We start from the raw sequence: 24,884 nt of genomic DNA, 5'->3' as shown, positions 1-24,884 counted from the left end.
TCCCTACTCACAAGTTCTCAGTCTTTCATCTATATTGTTTAATTATATTATGAAGAATTTGTGAAGCAGAGACTCAATTTTATGTTTGAACTATTGAGAATATGGCCCAACAGGGAGTGAAGCAACACTTCTATAACAATTTATTATGAGAATTTAGATCACATGCTCCTGACGTTTTCATTTCAATGATCCAAAAAGCTAAAAATATTTTTAAAGGTCTACTTTATATGAACAGAATTATAGGAAACTTTCATCACTATTACTTAAGAATAAGTTAAATGATCTAGTATAAACTACAGGTTAAGAGATTAGGTTCTGGAATGAAAATATATGGTTTGATCCCTAACTTCCCATTAATTAGCTATATGATCTTGGGAAGTCACTTAACATTTTAAAGCTTTGGTTTACTCAGCTGTAAAAGAAGATAATAATATTACCTCTTTCACTGGGCTATTAAGAGGATTAAATGAGCTAATTCACATGAAGCACATTGTTCAGTATATGGCATAAGTTTTAAGTATCTAATAAGTGTTAGCTTCCTCATACCCACTGATGTAATAAAAACATAGAATTTAGATGTAGAGAACTCACTATTTAAAAAAAAAATTGTTTCAGAATCTTAAATCTCCAGGCATTTACATGAGTGCTATTTTAGACTAAGGATTAGTAGTGTTAGGAAAAAAAATTTCATGCTATAAATAGCTTATAAGGAAATTTCACATTGCCAGAATGGTTTTAACAAATCAATATGTATTGTATCATGTGCTAACTGAATAATACAATTATACTAATTAACTGATCATGCACTCCACAGATTCTGGAAAATAGTGTCAGCCTTTAACTGACGAGTTTAGAGTCATGAAATCATTTGACAAAATATAAAGTTATTATTTATTAGAAACTTGGTTACTTCTCTGTATGTCTGAATAGTCAATGCACTAAAGATATCACTCAACATTATATATCTGATGGGATTTTAAAATAATCCTCCTGAATATGTCCACACAAGGTTTAAAATAAAACTGCTATTGTTAATCAATACCATAAATTACAGTGTCTAGTTTTATGTTACATTTTATTAAATAAAACATCCCCTTTTTATAAAACATTATTCTGTTCTAGCCCCCAGTTATCCAGTTCTAAACAATAGTCAGCTTTCCCCTTAGGGCAAAAAGCAAAATAAGACAAAACTTTCATTTGCTGATTCCACAAAGAATTTAAATTCTGCCAGTCCAGGGCTTCCCTGGTGGCGCAGTGGTTGAGAGTCCGCCTGCCGATGTGGGGGACATGGGTTCGTGCCCCGGTCCAGGAAGATCCCACATGCTGTGGAGCGGCTGGGCCCGTGAGCCATGGCCGCTGAGCCTGCGCGTCCTGCGGAACCTGTGCTCCGCAACGGGAGAGGCCACAGCAGTGAGAGGCCCGCGTACTGCAAAAAAAAAAAAAAAAAAAAAAAAAAAAAAAAAAAAAAAATTCTGCCAGTCCAGAATATCCATGGAAGTAATTAGAAAATGAAGGAATAAAGCTATTTTTCACTTATTTCCTATCCCCCAGAAATCAGTCATTGCAAGCTGAAATACCTCACTGTCTGAAGAGCATTCTTTTTATATTGACCCTGAGATTTGAAAACTCCTCTTGATAACTGATTACGATTACAGACTTAACCATTAGAAAACTATTTATTGATCCAGAAATCAGGGAGGTCAAAATAATTACTCTCATAAAAATGAAAGAATATTAACTGGGAAATGTTTGTTGAGTCATATATAAATTCTCTTTTTTTCAGAATTTATTCAGATTACTATCCATCAGAAGAATGAGGGATTGGGGTCACCTTCCCAGCATTTAACAAGCATCCTGGGGCGGGGGTGTTCACATTTTTGTCAGTATCTCATGAAGGAACAAAGAGTATTTAATTATTAGGTAATATGACAGTTGATGGCGATCTACAGAAGATGTTATTCTGGGTGAAATAAAAATGTGCTATGAGAAAATGGGAAAAAAACATACTATGGAAAACTACTACCTCTCATCCTACAACCACCACTTAAAGATGTCACTGCACATGCTCCGTGCTCTATTAATTGAGAGACTTTTTGCTTTCACAGGCTGGCTGTCCACTTACCCTAGTTGTTTTCACTTTATTCCCAGAGGAACAGCTCCATCCTTTCCGATCTGGAAGAACTTTACATTCCTCTCCCTCAAGACATGGTTGCATATGGCACCACCATTTCTGTTCCACTATTGAAGCTACAGGAGATAGAAAAATCAATTTAATATTTTCTATTTGGGCTTGTTAATTCTTTGGGTGCACATTTAAAGAGGAACAAAAGCCACATGTTTTTCCCACCACTGGGCTGATTAGATTTTGAAGGATGCTTTTTTTTTTTTTTTTTTTTTTTGTCTAAAGGGAATAAATCTTTCTAGATTTTTTGACTAAAAATATTTTTAAATTTTTTACTTTACTGTGGTAAGAATACTTAAAATTTTAAGATGGTAGATCTCATGTTAAGTGTATAATACAGTATTGTTAATGATAGGCACATTTTTAAAGGATATTTCATGCAAACATATAGGCTTCATGGACACTAACATATTGGAAAGAAACTACGTGGATACATGTATATGCTGATTTACATAAACATATAAGAAAGTGAGTCCATGACCAGAGTCAATATTTTAGAATCAATGTAATATTTCCCACAAGTAGGCTAAAATCAGGAAGGCATTCAAATTAACACAATCTTTTTTTACTGTGGGCAGTAACTATCATCACAAGGAGTGCACCATGAAAATATAAGCACTTAACACATTATTATTTATGATAACATCAATTATATAGACCCACATAAATATTTATATCCTATTGTAATTAGGTGAATCCTCCAAGAAAGAAATTAATATTTTGATAAATCTCTATAAAAATATTTCATGTGAATTCTATCCACAGCTAAACGTTCACTCATCCGTGTGGTGTTTATTTTTCATTGTTAAGAACCAGCCATGTGTTTAGGTACCCACACTATTTAATCATCTATTTTCATTTTTCCTTTGCCAAATAATTTATACACACACACACACTTGCCCTCCACTGGCAAATCAATATTTCATGGTATCAAAGTAAGAGGCACATGGACTTATTGGAACCTCATTATAATGCCTTTTGCTACAAAACCACATAAGATCTTAGACCATCTTCCAATAGATTTTAGATTTCAAGTGACTTTGTACCAACCACATGGTTGATGGTGCGGTCCCCCAGGATTAACCCCAGTCATCAGCATCATAGTGGGATTCCAGTTCTAAGCAGTTCTAGTCTACGCTATCACAAAGAGCAACGGAAGAAGCCTCACCATCCACACAAGATGGAGCAGCTCGTGTGGTACCTGCCACCTGCCCAGGGAAGCAGGAGCACTTGACTGTTTGTGACCGTTCTTCTATCTTGTTCTTATTACAACATCTGTGGAGTGCCACCACCTCGCAAGTGCCCGTTTTAACATGGTGAGCTGCACAAACAAAAACAAAAGTTGAGATAACATTGAGAAAGCTTTGGATACTCCCTCACTCTTTTTAATTAGAAGCACATTAAATATAGCTCTATAGAGGATCCACCATGCATGAAACTAGAAATACAATGATGCTGACTCCATAATGCAGATTTGATCTCTTTGCTAAATGTGGTAGGACCATTTCTGTCAGTAAATGCTTGGTGAAGCAGGAACAATTAGTGACTAGATTAGAATGAGCTGTTACAGCAGTCTGAAATATAGAGGCAATGTGTGGTATCATCAAAAACATATTTATTTGCATATGACTTTTTTTACACCTTTTTGTTCAACATGTTGATCAAAGTAAGGGAACCCCCTGGACAAGGTGCCCTGTACTAGGGCTGATACAAACCTTATTCTCAAAGTAGGTGGGTTGATAAAGGTTATATTCTTCATCTAGGGGTGAGTGTAAGGGCCAGGAAGGGAAATTCTTTTCAGAAATCAGGGAGGCAGAGGGTGGGAACCCACTTCAGGATTCTTCTGCTCAATTTCCCTGGAAATGAACTAATTGGGTGATTTTTGAAATTGCTGCCATTTTCCTGAACGTTCCGTCCAGTCTCAGGGATGGCTGTGGCATGAAGCCAACAGTATTTCCCGCACCTCCTGGGGGGGCTGGCCCCACCCCTCAGCCAAGGCAAGGGCTCCAGGAGCTCCCTTGCCCCCCACCTTGCACCCTGGTTCTAAGTTTACAAAGTGTTTTCCTCATTCCTTTAAGTCCTCTTCCCTGCCTCTGACATTCCCTCCCTCCCTCCCACCTGCAGGGCTGAGATCAGAGGGTGGTGATGGTAAAGGGACCCGACAATGATGTGACCCTCCTGTCTCATGTCAGGGGAGAGAGCTCGGTGCCCTCCCCTCGCCCTCATGTTTACATTTGCAGTCTGAAGCACTTTAAGTTACGTGGAGTTTTTTGGGTTTTGGGGGTTTTTTTTTGGTTTGTCTGTTCCTGTAACTTATTCTCCAACTACTGCTTCCAACTGAAATAAGACTATTAAATGCCTGTTCAGGAGGGGAAAAAAAAAATCATTCCTTTCAATTTTGCCTGAGGGAACAACTGCCACCAAATGACAACCACCACAGACAGAACTTGGATGGATTTATATCTAGCCTGGAAAACCCAGTTCACTAAGCTGTGAGGCTCCATTACCCATTTTCTTAACCTCCAGTAAGGCTACTGAACTGTTTGGGTGATTGAAATTTTTGGACCTCACTTATCACATTAGGGTAGGGTTCGAGTTTGCCTTCATTGTTTTTTTTACCCACTATTTCTTCTTCAAAGTATTAACCCTACTGTGAAATGATAAAGCAAAATTTCCATCTGATAAAAATAAAACCAGCTTAAAATCAAACATTTGTTGAAATGTTATGCTTTCAGAAATTTAAGAACATGTGATTGATATAAAAACAGATTTAAATAGAAAAGTAGGACATATGAAGTTGTTTCATGTTATAAACATACTGATATAATTTTGTAAATGAGATGAGTACATCATGCATTCATATCAATCTTCCCCTCAGAGATGAGGAACCACTAGGCAGTAACTCAGGTTAGATTGTTTGGATTTTTCTTCTAAGAGAGACCAAATCACATGGATTGTCCACCTCATCCCCCATGTGAAACCAAGAAACTCAGGCATAACATACAGCTTTGACACATAATCCTCAAAAGAATGTTAAGAAGCAGATACCATTTCCAATGTCACAAAGATTTTTCTGTCATGGTAGATACAAATGGGGATTTCTCCATGTGTGATTCAAACACAAGGCTATCAAACAAAAGCTAAAAACTTGAAATCTGGATTTCTGTTCCTTGTGCTCTAGAAAATATTTTCTTAGCTAAGGATGATTCAGTTTGTTTTAATTTATTGAATGCTTTATGTAATATTATGAGTCAAAATACTGCTTTCTACACTGAACCTCATTTAGTCACATTTTAATTGAGTCAATACCACATATCAGGCATGGTTCTGAGTAATGGGGATGCAACAATGTATAAAATGGACATAGACCTGCCCTCAAAGAGCTCATATTCCTGTGGAGAAAACAAATAATAATTAGGTACTAATGAGTAAGTAAGACAATATTAGATTTTCTAGCTCCTTGAAAGAAATGCAGTAGGGTAATGTGATTGAGAGTAATCAAGCAGGGAGGGAAGGCAGATTTTTGTGAGTCTCAGGGAAAACCTCTCTGAGGAGGTTTTAATGGCCTGAATGATGAGAAGAAAGCCTCCATGATGAAGAGCTAAGAAAGGAGGAACTTTCCAAAGAGAAGGAGCAGCAAATGAAAAGGTTCTGAAATGGGGAAACGTGTGGTGTGTTCCCAGGACAGCAAGATGGCCAGTGTGCCTGTACTGTGGTTGAACAACTGAGAGGCTGAGGACAATGTGTCAGAAACGTAGGAAGATGGTGTAGGGGAGGGGGTGCTATGGTAAAGAGATTGGATTTTATTCTCGTTGCAAGGAAAAGCCTTTGGGTAGAAATGTTGTCATCTCATTAATGCTTTAGAAGTTTGCTCAAGCTGCTCTTTAGAGAATGGACTGAAGAAAGCAAGAGTGAAAGCAGGGAGACCAGTTGTGAAGGGGTTGCAGGAGTTCAGGAGGTGAAGGATGGGACACAGACTAGACTAAGGGTTGGGAAGAAGTACCAGATGAGGGATATTTCAGAGTAGAGTTGGTTTGACTTGCTAATGGATTGAGTATGAGCTGTGAGGGGAAGAGGAATTAAGGATTACTCCTAAGCTTGTCCTGAGGAATTAGAATTTGGTGGTTCTGGAAGACAGAGGAGGCCTGGGAAAGGGGGGTTTGGCAAAAGTTGGGTTGGGTCAGAATTACTGTAGTTCTGTTTTGTCTGTGTTAAGTCTGAGATTCTTATAAGACACAGGAGTAGAGATGTAAATCAGGCAGCAACATTTATAAAATGGATCTTAGGGAAGATATCTAGACTGCAGATACACACTTAAGAGATCTAGGTTGATAGGTGAATTTAAAGCCATAGACTGGACTAAATTGCCATGGAAAGGCTACCGCTACTGATAGAAGTAGGGAAAGAATAGTCCAGAACCTAAATCTGGAAGAGGGGAGACAGTAGAAAAAACTGATAAGGAGCAGAACATGAGGTAAAAGAAAAAGAACATGAGATAAAGGCATGGAAAACCAAAGAATAAAATGTTTCAAGAAAGAGGGATTGGTCAGTTATGTCAAATGTTGCTGAAAGGTTTAATAAATGAAGTGAAATAATTGTCTACTAAAAAAATAATATGATGCAGCAGTTAAAACAGAGCCTCCAAAACCGCAGTAGCTAGGTTCAAATCTAAGCTTCTTCAAACAGCATTGTAACCTTGGGCACATCATCAAATATCTCTGATTAGTATTTTTTCTGATCTAAAAGAAGGATATTAATAGCACCACCTTCATATGGTTGATTTGGGGATTAAATGAGTTAATATGTATAAAGTATTTAGAATACTCCCTGCCTCATAACAGGTACTCTGTGTTAGCTATTATTAACACTTGATCTAGATAAAAATCATTTTAATGGCATGATGAAGATAAAAGCATGATTATAGTAAGTTTATTAGAGAATGAGATGCAAAACTGCAGATAATTATAAAAATTTCTTTCAAGGAGTTTTTCTGTGAAGGGAAGAAGGAGATGAAGTAATAGTTGGAATGAAGCAAAAGTTCAAGGAAATTTTTTTAATGGATGCCATAAAAGCATGCTTGCTTGCTGGAAAAATCTGAGAAAAAAGAAAATGACAATATAGGAGAGAAAATTGAGAATTAAAAAAAGAATGTTCTTGAAGGGAAATAAGGAATTGAGATTGAGGGCACCTGGGGGGTTGGCATTAGATTCATGTAGAGACATTTAATCCTAAGAGTGAAGGTGAGATATGTGAATACAGAGTCAGGTAGGTGTGAGCGGATTAGTTGGTGAGAAGATGAAGTTTCATATCTGATTTTATCTCATTTTGCTATGAAATATGAGAGATATTTGAGAAGAAAAAAGTATATGAAATATATATTTCAAAGAGGAAGAATAAATTTACTGGGAAAGAGTAGTAGGACTGCCCGGCAGGGAGTTGGCTGATGCACCCAGTAAACTGTAGAGGACACAGTGGAATTAATGAAGGGGTGGGATTACAGAACAAAATGGAAATAAACGACTGTGTGATGATAGATAATTTGGGATGCTTGGAGCTCTGATAGCAATTTAGGGAAACAGAGATGTAAGTCATGATGAGATGTGTCCTGCAAGTCTTTGAATGGAAGCCAGTTTAGAGACAAGAGATTATTAGGGTTTCTTCAGACAGTGATGCTAGTAGGCAGAGGACCGAGCTGAGACAGCTTCAGGAAGAGCTGGATAGTGGCTGGGCTCTCTTTTCCACAGAACTGCAGTGGCCAGGAGCACACAGTGAGGTTCCACTAGTCTCTATCCTGAGAAAACAGGCAGGAACCATTTCAGCATCATCCACCAGGGCTATTTTATCATGTTTGTTACAAGGAAATTTTTATCATATGTTGGAAAAGAATTGACAGGTAAAAAAAATTGCACCTGGTTTTCCCTTCCCAATGCCAATGTCAAAATTCATTTCTACTTTTCCTGACAAGAAAAACTGTACTTCTCCACCCCATTAATTAAATCTATATGTGGTGATGTGACTTGCTTTGGCCAATGAAATGAAAGCTAAACTTACGAGCAAAAGCAAAGGATATCAGTCTATGTGGACATTTTAATAGCTAGTGTCATTCACCAGATTTCTCCCACCAGCAAGAGCAACCAATTACATTCTTGATAGTGGAGACTATATCAGCCTGAGTCCCCAAGTAAAGATACATGAAACAGAGTCCCCGCCAACCATATGGACATATGAGTGAGAAATAAACCTTAAAGTGTTATAAGTCTCTAAAATTTGGTGGCTGGTTGTTACTGTCACAAAACTTAGCCTACCCTGACTACACAGTAGTATTTTCCATTGCTTCCTAGGTTGTGCAGTAGGATATATATTGTCAAATGTGTTAGTTGAAGGATAAGTCAGTGAAACATGATATCTCAAAAACCTGGATCATTCTAGCTTATTGAGTCAATGCAGAACGAACAGAAACAAGAAAATGTTGTTCAGATATTTATATAATTCAAAGGGTTATAAAGAGTCATTTTACAATTGGATAATTATGTTGGCTAAGTTCAGTATGTCAGAGCTCTGGTGAAGAAAGTGTGCTTATTTCTTCTTTGAGAAGAAAGGAGGTAAAATGATGCCCATATAGTATAATGAAGAGAAGGATAAGGTAGGAGCTGCCCTGGGAAGAAGAGAGCCATGTCCTCCCCCTTCAGAGAATATGGGACTAAATGTTAAGGAATTAATAATAAAGGTGATGCAGAAGAGCAAACCTCACAGACCCAAGGCCTTTCTGCTCTGACCTTTCTCTTCATTACCTGTGAATAAAATGCACAGACACACAGGTTGAGTTTCCTTGTGAGAAATAGGATTTTGTGAAAAATCTCTATCAGACTTTGTCCTTCTTATTACAATTGAAGTTGTAAAGCTTTCTGTGGGGGAATGAGAAGGGGATGATTAACCTTGTTAAAATAGAATAGATGATAGGTAGGTAGGTAGGTGGATGTGGGTGGATGGATGGATGGAAGGATGGATAATCCTGCACTCAAAGAGTTTTAAGGCATGGGTAGGGAGAATATTGACTGTTCAATATTTTATATATGCCAGTATATATGGTAAGTAAAATGAGATATCTCAAAATAGGGACATGAATCTTCTAGCAAAATTTAGTTCACCTAAGCATGGCATACATATACACACACATAGTTTTCTTATTTGTCTGCTATATATCTTAACTTCTCATGTCAAATTCTTGTAGACAAAGGCTAACTTTTCATGTAAACTGCTAGTATGTGGCATGTGTTTAATAAATGGTAAACAAGCAATTTAAGAAGGTAAAACTAATTCCTGTGGTTTTCCTTTAAAAGGTTAATGAGACTGTAAAAAATTCAAGCAGTTACTAGAATTCTCTACACGGAGTCAGACAGAGCTCATGATAAACTAATCTAATCAAATATTAGGGCTTTCCAAATTAACAACATAGACTTCACAGACAATCAGCGTCATACTAAAATGATGCAAGACCCCCTGGAGAAGATTTAGATGAAAAAAGAACAAACAATTTTCTTCATGTCACAATCCCCAAGTCACAAAAGATAAAACAAAACAACAAAAAGCCCCACACCTTTCTGCTATTCTCTCCTCCCTGAATGTGATGCATTAATACAAAATGTTGCCTCCTACATTTTTGTGAAATGACACTAGAGAACACATAGATTTAATTCTTATGAAAACAGGATTACCAAGTCTTGCCCAGCTCTAATTGTTGCCTTCCAAGGTTATTACCTTCATATATCATTTCAACAATAGGATACCGCCCTACTGGTTCCTCAGAAACATGGCCTTAAGAGACTGCCTCTTAAATCATATCTTAAGCTTCCTAAATGTTTTTGCAAAGCTGTTATGATTGGAATACTCTGGAATGAAGTCTTATAAGGCATTTTAGCAAAATCTTTGTTTCTAACTATTTTTTACCTTCTCCATAAGAAAAAAATATCTGAATAGCATTTGGTTTATATGTGTGCATAAATTTTTAAAAATTATATATACACATACCTATATAGACACATTTAATTATATATAATTATATACACATATATGTTTATATATATGTTAATATGGTCACATTTTAGCCATTACCTGTGAACCAACTGTATACATAAATATGAAAAATGGGTTCACAGAATAGTATTTATGCAAATCATTTACCTTGAGTAGTGTTTGCTGACCTTTGGTCAATAAGAGCACAAAGCTATGCATATCACATTCTAAATGTAAGAATAATCCATTCACTCTGGAAACAATTTAAGGAATAGTGGTATTTGCTAAGTAACATCCATAGAATATTCACTGTATGCTATGCATTATTCCATTTTATCATCACAACAACCATTAAAGAGGAAACTATAATTATCCCCAATTTACAGATGAAGAAACTGAGCCAGAGAAATAGTAAGTAACTTGCCCAAAGTAAAATAGTAATAGACAAAACCAGAAGTGAGAATTCAGACAGTTTGCTTTCAGAAACCATGATCTTCAACACTATCATATGACGCCTTTTCTACAGAGCTCCATGCACATGCAGTAGACTACAGTTCCAGATGATGTGAAGGAAAGCAAGAAGTGTATCACTGTTCCTACATGTGATACTTGGTAGCCTAGAAAGGACATGGGCTCTGGAACTGAAATATCTCAGTGCAAGTCTACCCTAACCTATACTATACTTGAGTAAATGCTTAAGCCCATTCACCTTTCAAAGAACTGGTTTGTTCATCTCTAAGATAGCTCCATCGAGTCCTTATAAAGACCAAATGAGATAATGTATGTGAAACTGCTTTTAAACTGTATAGCATTACTTAAATGTTATTTTAATTTTAACTATTAATGTAATTAATGAATACCAAAATGATACAACATATAAATTTAAAAGATATTGCTGTTAGAGAAAGATCTATATTCTATAAAAGTTCTAATTTAATATTTTAAATAATCTATGTGTATATATATGTATACACACATAATTGTGTTGACATGAGACGCATGTAAAAAAAATTAATCTGACACAAGCTACAGAAGAGAGTAAATTTAGCATCAAGTTGTGAATTTGTTCCTACTTGGTTTCCTCTCCATTAGATTTCAGTTCTTATTTGTATTCTGATTTGTCTCATTGACTCTGAAATTTTGTTTGTCTCCATACACTCCTATTTAATAGTTTTACCCAGCTTGACTAGCTCCCCAGAGTATGCATTACACCTTCTAAGCAGAAATAAAGCATCACCTACATGCACCAATAGGCATCTGAAGTGCAAGCTAGTTAGTGGATTTAGCTTGCTGTAAATCACTTTGAATGGAAAAAATGTGCTGAAACAAAAACTTTCTGAGACAGCTAATTTCTCACTTTAATTCATTAGACTGAAAAAATAGGGCATATTTTTAGACTTTCATGCTGAAGCAATCTAATTAAAAGAAATGGTCATTTAAAAAGCTCAATGAAATTTCAAAAGTTCACATAATTTATGAAGTCAGGATGACTGGGGAGGAAATAACCAAGTGTCAATGACATTTTTACAGAGCTTGTTTTCTAAAACTGCTCTAGTTTCATATGGAAAAAATAAAATTATTGGGGAAAAACAGATTGCCACAAAGGATAATAATCCTAATAACAGTACAGTCTCCGTTAACAAAAGCAAACTCTCAACCAGAGGAGGTACCACAGTCTATTTTAAGAGAAAGAGGCAGAACAGAAGAAGATTCATTCTTGGGGGAATTTTAGATTCACTGCCCCTCAGCTCAATCATGAACATCTTCTATATCCACGTTTTAAATGAGAAGTGATGTTGAGGAAGGCAAACCTCAAAGAATATTGGTCTCTTTATAAACTGTCCAACAACTTCTGCTGGTAAGGTCTGCTCTGAAAAAGAGGAACTGGACCAATCAAATCCATTTCTCTAGAAATTTGAACTAAAAGTCACAGAATTGTCCCATGGAAATGGGCACTTGGGTCCAAAGGTCATTTGGCATCCGGAGTCAGGTAACCTGTGAGAGCTTTGTGCAAGCCTCACGGTGTTGAGAGATGGGGACACATAGGCGTGGGAAACAAGCACAGGTACAAGGGTAAGAGATAAAAAGTAGGGAGTTCCACCACCTGCCTTGGTGTCTGCCTTTCTTGAGGTCTTCCTGAACTTTTTCCTCAATTCCTGAAATATTTTATAGAATAGGTTTCAGTGAGCCCCTTTTTTCCTGACGTAATTTGATGACGTCTTTGTTCTTTGAACCAAAAATAATATACTGACTAGAATATTTCCTCTTTTTAGATAAAGTTAAAATTAACGAAAGCTAATTATCAATCAGAAATATCATACAGCACAGGGAACTATATTCAATATCCTGGAATAAACCATAATGGAAAAGAATATGAAAAAGAACATATATATGTGTGTGTATATATATATACACACATCTCAGTCACTTTGCTGTATTCCAGAAACTCACACAACACTGTAAATCAACTAGACTTCAATTTTTAAAAAAGAAGTATTTTCTACTCCTACTTTTAAGAGCAAAAGACAAGTTTCCACCTTCAAAGTAGGATCCAGGAAATTCACCATTCAACAGTCTCACTTCCTATATTTACCTCATAGTGAAAATTGACATTTCAAAAGATAACCAACTCCAATTACTATGAGGGGGAAATGATCCATAATATTCTTTTAAATGTTTCTAAAGGCAAACTTTTAAAAGTAGATTTCCTGCTTAATCCCAAATTATACCCCCAAAATGTGAAGAATCAGAACATCCCCAATTCCTAAACACTATGAGAGTCACACTGTTCTTTTATGATTAGTAATATTCCCGTAAGTGCTCCTAGGAAGGAGGGCAGGCAGCCCAAGCGCTTCTTCAGGAAAATGATAGAGTGAGTAGCAAGAGCAGTGAAAAGAAAGATGGGATTTTGTCCCTGAAGAGTGAAATGTTGAGTAAGTCCCTGAGTCTCTATCCTCATCTGCAAAATGAGGAAATCAGACTAGTTTTAGAGGTAATTTAAAGGTTCCTTCCATTTCTAAAGTGTTATGAGTTCATGAAATGATTAAGTTTCATTACAATGGGTACAATATATGAGACCTATCAGAAAATGAAAGTCGAAGTAAAATGTATTTTTTAATTGCTTCAAACTGACAAATTAACCTAAGTCACTGAACTTAATGAGAAACTGAGAAGAGAGTTTATGAAATTTATATTTTGGATTTATTTCTTACCTGTATGAAGCCACAAATCTTAACTACACAGTGTAATATTCACTATAAAGTCAACCAGTATCCTCACGTTGCTTTATGTACAAAATAGTTTGATTACTGTTGATTCCATGAGAGCAATCAAGTCCAAAAGGTAATATGTAACACGGTGGTTTGGGTGAGGAGTCTGAAGTCAGATGGTCCAGGTTCAAGTCCCATCTTTAAAAAAGAGTATCTACCTATTCACCAAGACTCCTTTTTCTTTCCCCCTGGGCACACAACTAGACTACATTTTCCAGTCTCCCTTGCATGTAACACATGGAAGAGGGGCAGAAATGAGTTATACTTCTTCAAGACCAGGCCTACAAAAAACCTCCCACTCTATCAGCCACTCTCTCTCTTCCCCTTTCAGATAGATGTCAGTGCCAAAGGTGATCGTGAAGAGTCACCATCAGCCTGGGCCCCTGAATGACTGTAGAGGAGAGATCTACCTCCTGATACTAACTGGATTCACATACACAAGGAATAAACTTAGGTTATGTTAAACCAATAAGATTGAGTGTTATACCTGTTACAATAGCCAGTATTAATTAATATGCAATAATATTCCTAGTAATGGACTTAGGAAGGAGTTGGGTACCATCCAAGTGCTTCATGAGAAAAATTACACAGAGAATAAAAAGAGCAGTACTATAGTCTGAATGTTTGTGTCCTCCCAAAATTGATATGTTGAAAACCTAATACCCAAGGTGATAGTATTAAGAGGTAGGAACTTTGGGATCTTTGGAAGGTGATTAGATTTGGTGCTCTTATAAAAGAGAGCCCTGAGAGCTAATTTACCCTTTCTGCAATGTAAGGATACAACATGAAGTCTGAAACCCAGAAGGGGGCCCTCACTCTACCATGCTGGCACCCTGATCTCAGACTTCCACCCTCCAGGACTGTGAGAAATAAATTTCTGTTGTTTATAGGCCACCCACTCTTTGGTATTTTGTTATAGCAGCCCATGTGGACTAAGACACACAGAAGATAAAAGATGTGATTTGAAAAAATTAAGCCTCAGCTCCTCATCTGTAAAGTGGGAATTGCATTATCATCTACCATAAAGGGTTATAATGAGGATCAACTGAGTCAACATTCATAACGATATATGATAAAGGGTAAATGTTAGCTATAATTATTATGGAGGCCTTAAATCCTTGAATCTATTTATATACAATGTGAATATCTAAAAGAGAATCAATTGATTTTTAGAGACTTCAAGTCTAATAAAGTCCTACTTAGCCATTTTACAAAAAAGAAATTGATGGTTAGAAAACATTATCCTAATTCAAGATCATAGATTAGTACTCAGCTCTCTTAATTTTAGTTCAATGTCACTTCCATTACGAACACCCCACATCTCTTTGCTCACCAAATTCCTCTCATTTTGCCTCTTTTACACCTTAATTTCTCTCCCTCCTCTACGACCTCACTTCTACTGTCCTAGTCTAGGCATCCTTAGCATCTTTTCCTTGAATAATCATGAGGGTCCGTATTTGCTAGATCGTTCCCTTACACACATAAACACACACATTCTACCATAGTAGGTCTTTCTAAAATAAAGCCTAAGGTATAAAAGTATCCTTGGCTTGTTGTTTTTCATAGAATAAATTCAAAACTCTTGGGCATAGCACACGTATCCTTACATCAGGCCAACTCTGATTTCTCCAGCCTCACTTTCCTGGGCACTCCTGCTGCAACCTATGCAGAAGTTATATAAACTATTTTTATAATTTTATTATATCATTGCTCAGCACCTTTCACTCTTTCTTGAGTGCTGGCCCCACTTTTTACTCCACGGGAACACCTACCCCATCTTTAAAGTTCAGAACACTGTAACACCTACTCAATGAAGATTTAATCAACCCTTCAGGTAGACTGGACTGCTCTGTCCTCTAACATTTTCTTACTTATTTTGACACACTTGTGACAGTTTTCTATACTTACTTTTTATATCTCTCTTTCCCTCTACTAAATTGTGAGGCCCAAACTTATGATTATTCATCTCCGAATCCCCAGCTTGATGCACAGTTTGAGATCCATAATAGAAAAATCAATATGCTTGATGAATAAATGAATACATAAATGGTTTACTACAAGAGTTCTCAAGAGAGAAAAAAACAGTAAATTTAATCATTTTTTCAAGTCTAGGCTTAGATGAACTTATTAGAATTGTAAAAATATTTGACCTTGTTATTTTGTGTGTATGTGTTTAATTTGCTCTGTTGGAGAATCAAGTAGAGTTTCAAGAAGAGAGATACACTCAATGAGCCCTGGATTGGGAGGTCAGAAGCCCTAAATTCTATTTCCAGAACTACCACAAGTTGACTATTTAATTTTGTGTAATTCAGTTAACTATCTCTCTAAATCACAATTTATCATCCATAAAATATGGAAGTTGGCATATATGATAGGAGAACTTTTAATACCATGTATTAAAGAAAAAAATGTAATGTCAGCTAAAAGCATTTCAACCGGTAGCATTTGTACATAATAGAAGAAACTTCCAACATAATCAGTGAAAACCTGTTCATCAGAGAAGCAGTGGGATATTGTACTCTGACCCTGGAGACCTTGACTTTGGTCCCAAATTGGTCAGGACAACTCTTTGAAAAAATCATTTTACTTATTTGGACTTCAGTTTCCTCAACTACAAAATTAGAAGGATCTCTAAGTTTCTTTTCCACTCTGAAAATATATTATAAGCCACATACAAATCTAGATAGATAGAGGCACTAAAGTAATTTAATTTAAAAAAATGATTATCTACTGAGAGAAGGATGAACTTGTATTTCCTGTATCTAATTTTGCAGATTCATAATCCCATACCCTTCAATATACTAAGAGGTTTTCTACATCTGAGGTATTTTTTGAAGCCAGCAAGATATCTATAAACAGAAGAAATTGGTATTATTAAAGAGTGAACAAAATCTTTGCCTTCCAACCAAATCTTCTCTCACACATGGAAGGTTTGCTTTGTTCCCAGTGATTGACATAAAAAGCAAATTTAGGTTATCTTTCCTCAACACTTCAGTAATTTCAATATGGAACATCCAGGTTCTGAGTGTCACTCTAGATCAAAAGTATATAAATCCTAAGTCAAATTTTTAAGGAAAATTACATAAGCCTTTAAAAAAAGTATTTAGATGTTAGTAGCTCTTTGAGAAGTTATATTCTGTACTACCTAGTCACTGGGTAAGAATTTTACATCGACATATCAATTAAGCTTTTTTGGTTGTTGATAGCTTCTGATAATGTCCTCTTTAAAAAATGTGTTTGGAATTCACTTATGATGGGAAATTCAAATTAGAATAGAGAAGCAGCAAAGTGTAGTAGAAGGATCATTGGTCGGTGAGTTGGAAAAATCTGTGCCCTCATTTGCACTCCACTACTAACTAAACCTGAGATCTCTGCAAACTCATTCACACACATTAGAAGATTCATCTAACACTGATTAAGTTCCAGGCATTGCGCTGTCTACTGAGAATATAAAACTGAAGGGAAAACAGTCCCTGCTTTCAAGGAGCTTAGAAGGCAGAAGAGGGGGAGAGCCATGTAAAATAAAGTGATAAAGAGGCCATGACCCGCATAGCCACAGAATGTACTAAGACAATTTATAAAAATGAATTGCACCCAGGAAGGGGCAGGTGTGAGAAGGGAGATAGGAAATAATTTGTAAAGAAGATGATGTTTAATCTGAATTTTGCAAGATTCTTGGAAGCTTGCCACGTCAAGTCAGCAATATTGGTCTTGCTTAGTTTCCTGGTCTAGACTAAATGATCTCTAAGCTTCCTCCGGTTTTAAATTTCTATAATTTCACTGACATCTTTAGTAACAATATAGAAAGGTATTTATTTCTGTTTTGTTTACACATGTGTATATTTAACCACAGTACATATACTATCCAAAACCTTATATTGAAATATTTATAACATAAAACTTTCTAAAACAGTTATCTTGCTTCTTTAAACATTTATATCCTAAGCCTCATTTAACTTTTCAGCTTAATCTTTGCCTTGATTATAGGCATCCAGTCCTCGGGTGTGTTGGAAGTATAGCTTTAAACGGATGCAAAAAAACACATGACACAGTGTGAAATGTAGCAGTAAGTGAATACTAACTAAGTGGCATCCCAGGAATGTTATTTTGTGGAAAAGTTCCCTGGTGTTAATTCGTTCTTTTGGTAATTTGCCTTTTTTCTCCTGAAAGCGAAGGGACCGTGTACAGTAACAGGCCCTCATGGGCAGTGTAAAATGGACACCATCCAGCAAAACTAATTAATGAATCAAAGGCTCAAGCAGCCTTTGGCTGGGAGGCAGCAGAGTATCTGGTGGTTTCAAGAGGAAATCAGACAGATGCTGGCTTTTACACAGCTGTGACTTGCTGTGTAACTTTGAGCAAGTTTCTTACACTCAAGCTGCAGTTTCCTCATCTGCAAAACAAGAATAATAAGCCTACTTCACAATGTTGTTGGGAAGATTAAATTTAAAAAGGGAGATGAAGCTCTTAGCACTGTGTCTACCACATAGACAATGTTCAGTGGTTACTGGCTATTATTATTATCATCACTATTACAAATCCAGGGTTCCTATTATCCTTGCGAGAACACTCTTCAGGATGAAGGATAGGACAGATGGCAGTGGTTTTAAATGAAACTAATTTATGGATATAGTCCTCAGCAAGTTACACTCTTATGGAAGAGTCAGTAGATAATGTAAATAATCACATAGCACAGTTGACCCTTGAACAACATGGGTTTGGACTGTGCAGATTCATTTACACACAGATTTTTTTCAGTAGTAAATACCACAGTACTGCACTGTCCGTGCTCGGCTGAATTTGCAGAAGCAGAATCCTGGATGCGTGGGAACCACGTACACGGGGGGTGGACTATAAGTTTTATGGGGACGGTTGCCTGCTCCAAGGGTGGATGTCCCTCACCACCACACTGTTCAAGGGTCAACTGTAGTTGAGGACACAAATTCTAGAGCCAGACTACTTGGATTCAAATTCCAGTTCTGCTCTTTACTAGCTACATAACCTTTGACAAGTTACTTAACGTCTCTACAGCTCAGTTTCCTCATCTGTAAAATGAAGAAAAATCATAGTATCTGCCTCATAAGTCTTAAGGACTTAATTAATTAATACATAGAAAGTATTTGCAACAGATTCTGGCCACGGTACATATTCTGTAAATGTTTGCTATTGATAGAAATGACAATTTGCTTAACACCTCTGGTGAAGTAAGAGGTAGTGTCACTGATGGGGAGTGAGATGTGGTTGGTGGTTTGTTCTTACCTCAGTGGCATCAGCATTCTCATGAAGCCCTTCTGAGGAGAAGGACAGCTGACAGCCCATTCTCTAGGGTCAGATACACCCGGATTGGAAAGCTGACCTATTGTGCATGACCTCGTTCAAGTGACTTCACTCCAAAGTCTCAGGGGGCTTGGTCATACAATAGGAATCAAACTATCTACCTCATAAAACCATTGTGAGAATGAAATGGGATCCTGAATGTAAAGTGGTTACCTCTATACTTTTGGGTTTTTTTTAAAGGGCTCAACCTAAGGTTTAAGTGAATTCAAAGCCCACGCCTTAATCCTGAATTGTCTCTCTAGCCTAAGGGGCAAGAAAGCTGCTCAGAAAAACTGTCAAACTGTTCTGCCACCAAACCCTCACTCTTAAACCTTATTCTTCCTGATATCATTTGACCCCCACCACCCCATGCTAAATTTGCTTCTCACCTGGGACTCTTAGCGAGAGTCCTCATGACGCCTTGTGAACATTTACTGACAGACACTTGCCACCATCCTTGACCTTTTAGGTCCAACCCTGTGCCCTCCCCCACTCTGGCTCTCATTCTTATTCCCTCTACCTCTCATGCATGACTTCAAAAATTTGTTCATTTAATATTTACTAAATGCCTGTGGTATGCTAAACACAGGGTGGCCAAAGTCTCTGCCTTGGTGGAGAAGCCAAACTTTCAGGAAATTATGACATAGTTGGAAGGCAGCACGGGGGACTGATTCAGGATACAGGCTATGAAATCAGATCAGCCCTGGCCCTCTTGCTTATTAGCTGTGTCTTCAATGAATTATGTAATTGCTCTGAGATTCAATTTCAGCTTTTGAGAAATGTGAATACCAATGTCCACTTGTAACTAGAAGACTAACCCTCCTCCATGAGTAACCACCCCCTACTTGCCTCTGGGAATTTGCTTAAGACGAAAGAAAATAAATCATTTTACCAGTTATCCTTTGCTTACAAAGACAGATGGAAGAGGAAACTTGCTTTAAAATAATTTTCAAACCTTTGGCTTCAAACTTGCTTTAAAATAATTTTCAAATCTTTCTGTAGATAAAAGGTCACTACCACATCTCTGCTTTTCGAAGACAAAAAGCAATGAGCCCAGTTGCAGAATGAACTGTGCTTAGCATCATATCAATAATACAAAGCTCTGCATTCACTATGGGCAAGTATCTTTGCATATTATATTGTATTTAAGAAAACATTTTTCTTCTTAAATTATGCTTAAAAGGTAGTCAGCCTAAGAAGTACATTTTTTTCTTTGGAGGTAGTGGTATGCATGTCTGTGCATGTGTATGATGTGTGTGTGTGTGTGTGTGCGCGTGAAAGAGAGAGAGTGAATATGAGAAAATTTAATCCAATAATTGCACATCTGAAAGCAAGTAGAATGAGGAGTACTTTTACTACACATGAGTACAGGTGTAGAGGACACTCAGAAGGAATCAGTACTTGGAGTGACAAAGTTCAAGTGACCATACAATTTATTATCCAAATCAGGACCCATTTGAGAGTAAAGGGGTTTGCTATTAATGATTATGCTGGAATAATAGGTATTAAATGGAGCTGTCTGGGTGCAAACTGGAACATATAATCACAGACAATGCTCACCCTGAACTGTTCTGCTAAAGCCTGACCTTGTTAACAATGGTCTTATTCTGGGCTAACTACCCAGGCTTTTGAAAATGTGCTGCTTTGGATCATTATGTCCTATGAACTCTCATGGTGGGGATTATGGGAGACTAAAATTCTAGAGGAGACTACAATCAATTGGTAGGAAACATGCTTTCCTACGTGAGGACGGAAATTTTTCACTCCAAAGCACAGCCATGTTTTCTTTGAAAAGCCTGTGCTGGGCTGGAGGTTTGCCCAGTTGCAGTCACGTGGTTTCCTCTCACTGTCAGAAAGTAAAGCTGCTGCATCCATGGTGGCTTTGTATCCAATCTGCTCTTTCCCTTTGTTTTGTTACTATAAATATTAATACTCAGTATGAGAACATCTCTATTAATGAAGAGAATGCAGCCCAAACGATATTGATTTTAGGCAAAACTTTACAGAGGTGTAAATAATTCTGTGTTCCGGGTGTGTCTGAGGATATCTGTCCAGATAAGGACAGTTATAACATGAAAATCATTAAATGCCCATTCTGAAAACAATGTCAAACATCCCAGAACATAGCGTAGGTGATTCAGGGACAGGGTATCTGGAAGAAATGGCAGAGCTCAGATTAAAATCAAAAGAGAGGGCAGGCAACCTACTGAGAGAGGATAAATGCCAACAGGCATACCTGTGTTAGGGCAGGACAAGGGTCCCAAATGGAAGAAACTAATAATGCAGGGACATGAGATCAATTTCAATCAAATTCAGTGAGAACCAGAAACATTGATAATGTTTTTTAACAACTGGAGAGCTTAGAGGTGGGGTTAGAAAGGGAAAGAATGTGGAAAGTGGATGACAAGAAGGGGTCAGTTTCTCAGCTTGACTAAACTTCAGACAGGTTTTTTTTTTGGTTTTTCCCCCCACAGTATAGTCCCCGGACTTTCCTTTTCTTATAGCATTTACTGTAGCAAATTTGCAATTGAAAATTCTTCTGCCCATTTCAGGTGTGAATCTTCTCCCAGTCTCCTGCCAGTTTTACAACACAAGGATGTTTTTCTCAAGGACCTCAAAGAAGCCATCCCTTTGAAATACAATCATCAAGGGCAATAGAGCCTGTGTCTTAGTCTCTGTGGGAGGGTGGGAGCCTAACTCTAATTTGCACCAATTAGCAGATGCGGATGAACACAGATAATCGTACTGACCAGTCTCCCCTCAAGGTCCTCCGGTACTTGTCCTCCAACTCACCTTCCTCCCCCGCAGCCCCCAGTGTTTAAAAATCCTCCTGCCTTTTACTTCAGTGGAGTTCCATCTCTCTTTCCTTGGCAATAGTCTTGAATAAAGTTTTCCTTGCCATTTTTAACAAGTGTCCAGCACAATTTTTTTCTTTTACAGGGGCTTACCGTACAGCATCTGCTTGGATACTGGAAACATCATAAGGTCTAAATCAAATGTGCGTGACTAGGACAACTGTGATTTCAGAAGCTCCCAAGGGCCTCCTCCTACCTCACTCTCCAAAAACAATCTCTTCACCAGCTTGCAGAGGAAACAAGGTTTTTCTAACAAGGAATAAGCCTCTCCTACAATCAGAGTTAAAAGTCTGGTTGAGGTATCGCTTCAGTGTGAAGGCATTTCAGGAGTGGTGTAAGCAGTCAATCAATAGGTATAAATGGGTGCAGGAAGCATGAGAAGAATAGAAGGACAAAGAGGGGGAATGTGGAGGAGGGGAAAGTCAGGAAAAGGAGGGGGAAGATAAATTTCACAAGATCTACAGCTTAGCCTAGAATCTGCCTCATCTACTTCCAACTGGGCTTGGATAAAAAGAAGTTGGGGGCTGAGGTATTTTTGTCGTGCAACTGCAAACACAGGCAGCCACACTGGGCTTGATTAATGAAGATGTTCTGGGTTTGCTTCATTAAACACTACTGACTTATAAAGTAGCTTAGATTTTAGAATATCACTGTACTTGAAATCTGACATTGTTTTACTACTCTTCTTTCTATGGCATGAATCAAATTTGTGTGTGTGTCTGTGTGTGTGTGTACGCACACCACAGCCTCAAGCAAAGCAAAAATTACCAATCCCCCTCCATAACAGACAATGCTATGTGGGAAAAAAAAAAAAGCCCTCAGTGTAAAAATGTTAGAAACAAGCCATAAATATATATCTTAAAGTCATTAATGAATCTTATAGAAAAAATATTGTAACACAATTATATATTACTACAAAAAATTTTACTAAAAACCTCTAACCAACAAAATAATTGAGTTAAAATAATAATAATTACAATTAAAAATCAAGAAGAGCAGCAATTTTTACTTTCCCATAGGGATAGTTGCCAATAAAAGAAGTGAAAATGGAAGTTTATGAGATTTCATGTCACTCACCAACCAATAAAGCTCACAAAACTCTTCTACATGTTTGAATTTTGTTCTTTTACCTCCTGAACTGGGGGATCTCTTTTAGGAAACAGTGGGGTTTGGGCCAGGAGGAATCGTGTGTTATATACGGTGGTATAAATGACTACTAAAAAGTCTATATTCCCATGGAAATATTTGAGCCCAAAGGTACAAGGTTAAATTCTAGGCCTAAAAAATTAAACTTGCAGAGATTTCCCTTATCCTTTCATTATTTAATCAGATTTCAAGCTCCTCTTAATTCAGGGACTATTTGAAGAGGTTTTAACTAAAGTTGACATCATACGTAATGCAGTATTTATGAGCTTAGGTGAAGCAAATATATTTATTTCCTGTTTGTTTAAGGTATTTAGCAAAGATTTGAAACCTGTTTCCCCTAGGAACATTTGAAAGATCTCTTTTATTTCCTGATAATGAAAAGCACAGCTGACATTTATAATTTTTTTCCAGGAGGTTCTAGAATTTAATCTTAAAGCTTGAGGAAAATATTTAATTTGGAGAATTTATGCTAAAATACTTTACATATTTAGTTCTCAACATACTGTACATCAAAGGGTCTTTAAGTTGTTTGAAAACTACTTACATAAAACACTGCTTACAGATCATTAACTACCTGACGGACAGCCCCAGGCAAGGAAGTCTGCAGTGTTTGGAGCCCACAGAAAATCAATCAGAAATATGAAAACAAAGCTATTAAGGGATATTGTAATGAATACAGAAATTAATATTCATTTTACATGGCATTGTTGAATAACGACTCCCTATTTTGGTTAAGACAAGTTCATGTGAATAGGCTTTGATTTCATATGCCTAATCACACATGACAGAATCAAGTCTTCTTTCTGGTAATAAACTGAAGGGCTTGTTACAGCTCCTCTTTTGTCCCACCAGTGTACTTAGTTATCATACTCAATTGTAAGAATTGGTTTCCTCAACTAAGACAGGGATGTCTTGAGTTTGGCACAGAGTAGGTATTCAATAAACATTTATTGAATTGAAACTAATGAACACTAAGGATATGTCAGACCAGAAGCTAACAAAGTATTCTTCACTTCCTATCCCAGACCTGACATTACTTATTTCATTAATAGAAAATTACTTCAGAAAGGGAAGTGGAAAAGGGGATCTGCTTTTTAAACTAGTAAAGCAATAGGTGGTTAGTATTTTAAATTATTTTACTTTCTTTTTTATGAATTTTTATTGGAGTATAGTTGCTGTATAACATTGTGTTAGTTTCTGCTGTACTAAATTATTTTAAATTTAATTCATTTGGATTCTTAACTCCCAAGACAAAATCATCAACAAGACCTCACTAAAAACCCAAGAATTAAGCACACTATACTTACAATTTTAAAGCAAATTCAATGTCATTAAGAAGGAATAGAAGGGCTTCCCTGGTGGTGCAGTGGTTGAGAGTCCGCCTGCCGATGCAGGGGACACGGGTTTGTGCCCCGGTCTGGGAAGATCCCATATGCCACAGAGCAGCTGGGCCCATGAGCCATGGCCACTGAGCCTGTGCATCTGGAGCCTGTGCTCCACAACGGGAGAGGCCACAACAGTGAGAGGCCCGCGTACCACAAAAAAACAAAACAAAACAAAACAAACAATAACCATATGATAATCTCAATAGATGCAGAAAAAGCTTTTGACAAAATTCAACACCCATTTATGATAAAAAAACCCTCCAGAAAGTAGGCATAGAGAGAATTTACCTTAAGCAAGTAAAGGCCATATATGACAAACCCACAGCCAACATCGTTCTCAATGGTAAAATAATGAAACCGTTTCCACTAAGATGAGGAGCAAGATGAGGTTGCCCATGTCACTGCTATTATTCAACATAGTTTTGGAAGTTTTAGCCACAGCAATCAGAGAAAAATAATCAATAAAAGGAATCTAAATCAGAAAAGAAGAAGTAAAACTGTCACTGTTTGCAGATGACATGATACTATACATAGAGAATCCTAAAGATGCTACCAGAAAACTACTAGAGCTAATCAATAAATCTGGTAAAGTAGCAGGATACAAAATTAATGCACAGAAATCTCTTGCATTCCTACACACTAATGATGAAAAATCTGAAAGAGAATTTAAGGAAACACTCCCATTTACCACTAAAATACTTAGGAATAAACCTACCTA

The 24,884-nt window shown here is 37.0% G+C and overlaps 1 protein-coding gene across 3 annotated transcripts in view; it reads right to left on the bottom strand.

The window, feature by feature from the left end:
- Positions 1-24,884, bottom strand: part of TAFA2 (TAFA chemokine like family member 2) — a 529,565-nt gene that overhangs the window by 43,326 nt on the left and 461,355 nt on the right. For all 3 annotated transcript variants that reach the window (XM_060113005.1, XM_060113004.1, XM_060113003.1), the window contains exons 3-4: positions 3,351-3,503; positions 2,123-2,247 (exon numbers count right to left, since the gene is read on the bottom strand). In XM_060113005.1, coding sequence (XP_059968988.1) covers positions 2,123-2,247; positions 3,351-3,503 — 278 coding nt within the window. The remainder of the gene's footprint in view (positions 1-2,122; positions 2,248-3,350; positions 3,504-24,884) is intronic.

Source organism: Mesoplodon densirostris, chromosome 11, assembly GCF_025265405.1.
Source record: "Mesoplodon densirostris isolate mMesDen1 chromosome 11, mMesDen1 primary haplotype, whole genome shotgun sequence".
NCBI lineage: Eukaryota > Metazoa > Chordata > Mammalia > Artiodactyla > Ziphiidae > Mesoplodon > Mesoplodon densirostris.
This window is presented reverse-complemented; position numbering and strand designations above follow the sequence as displayed.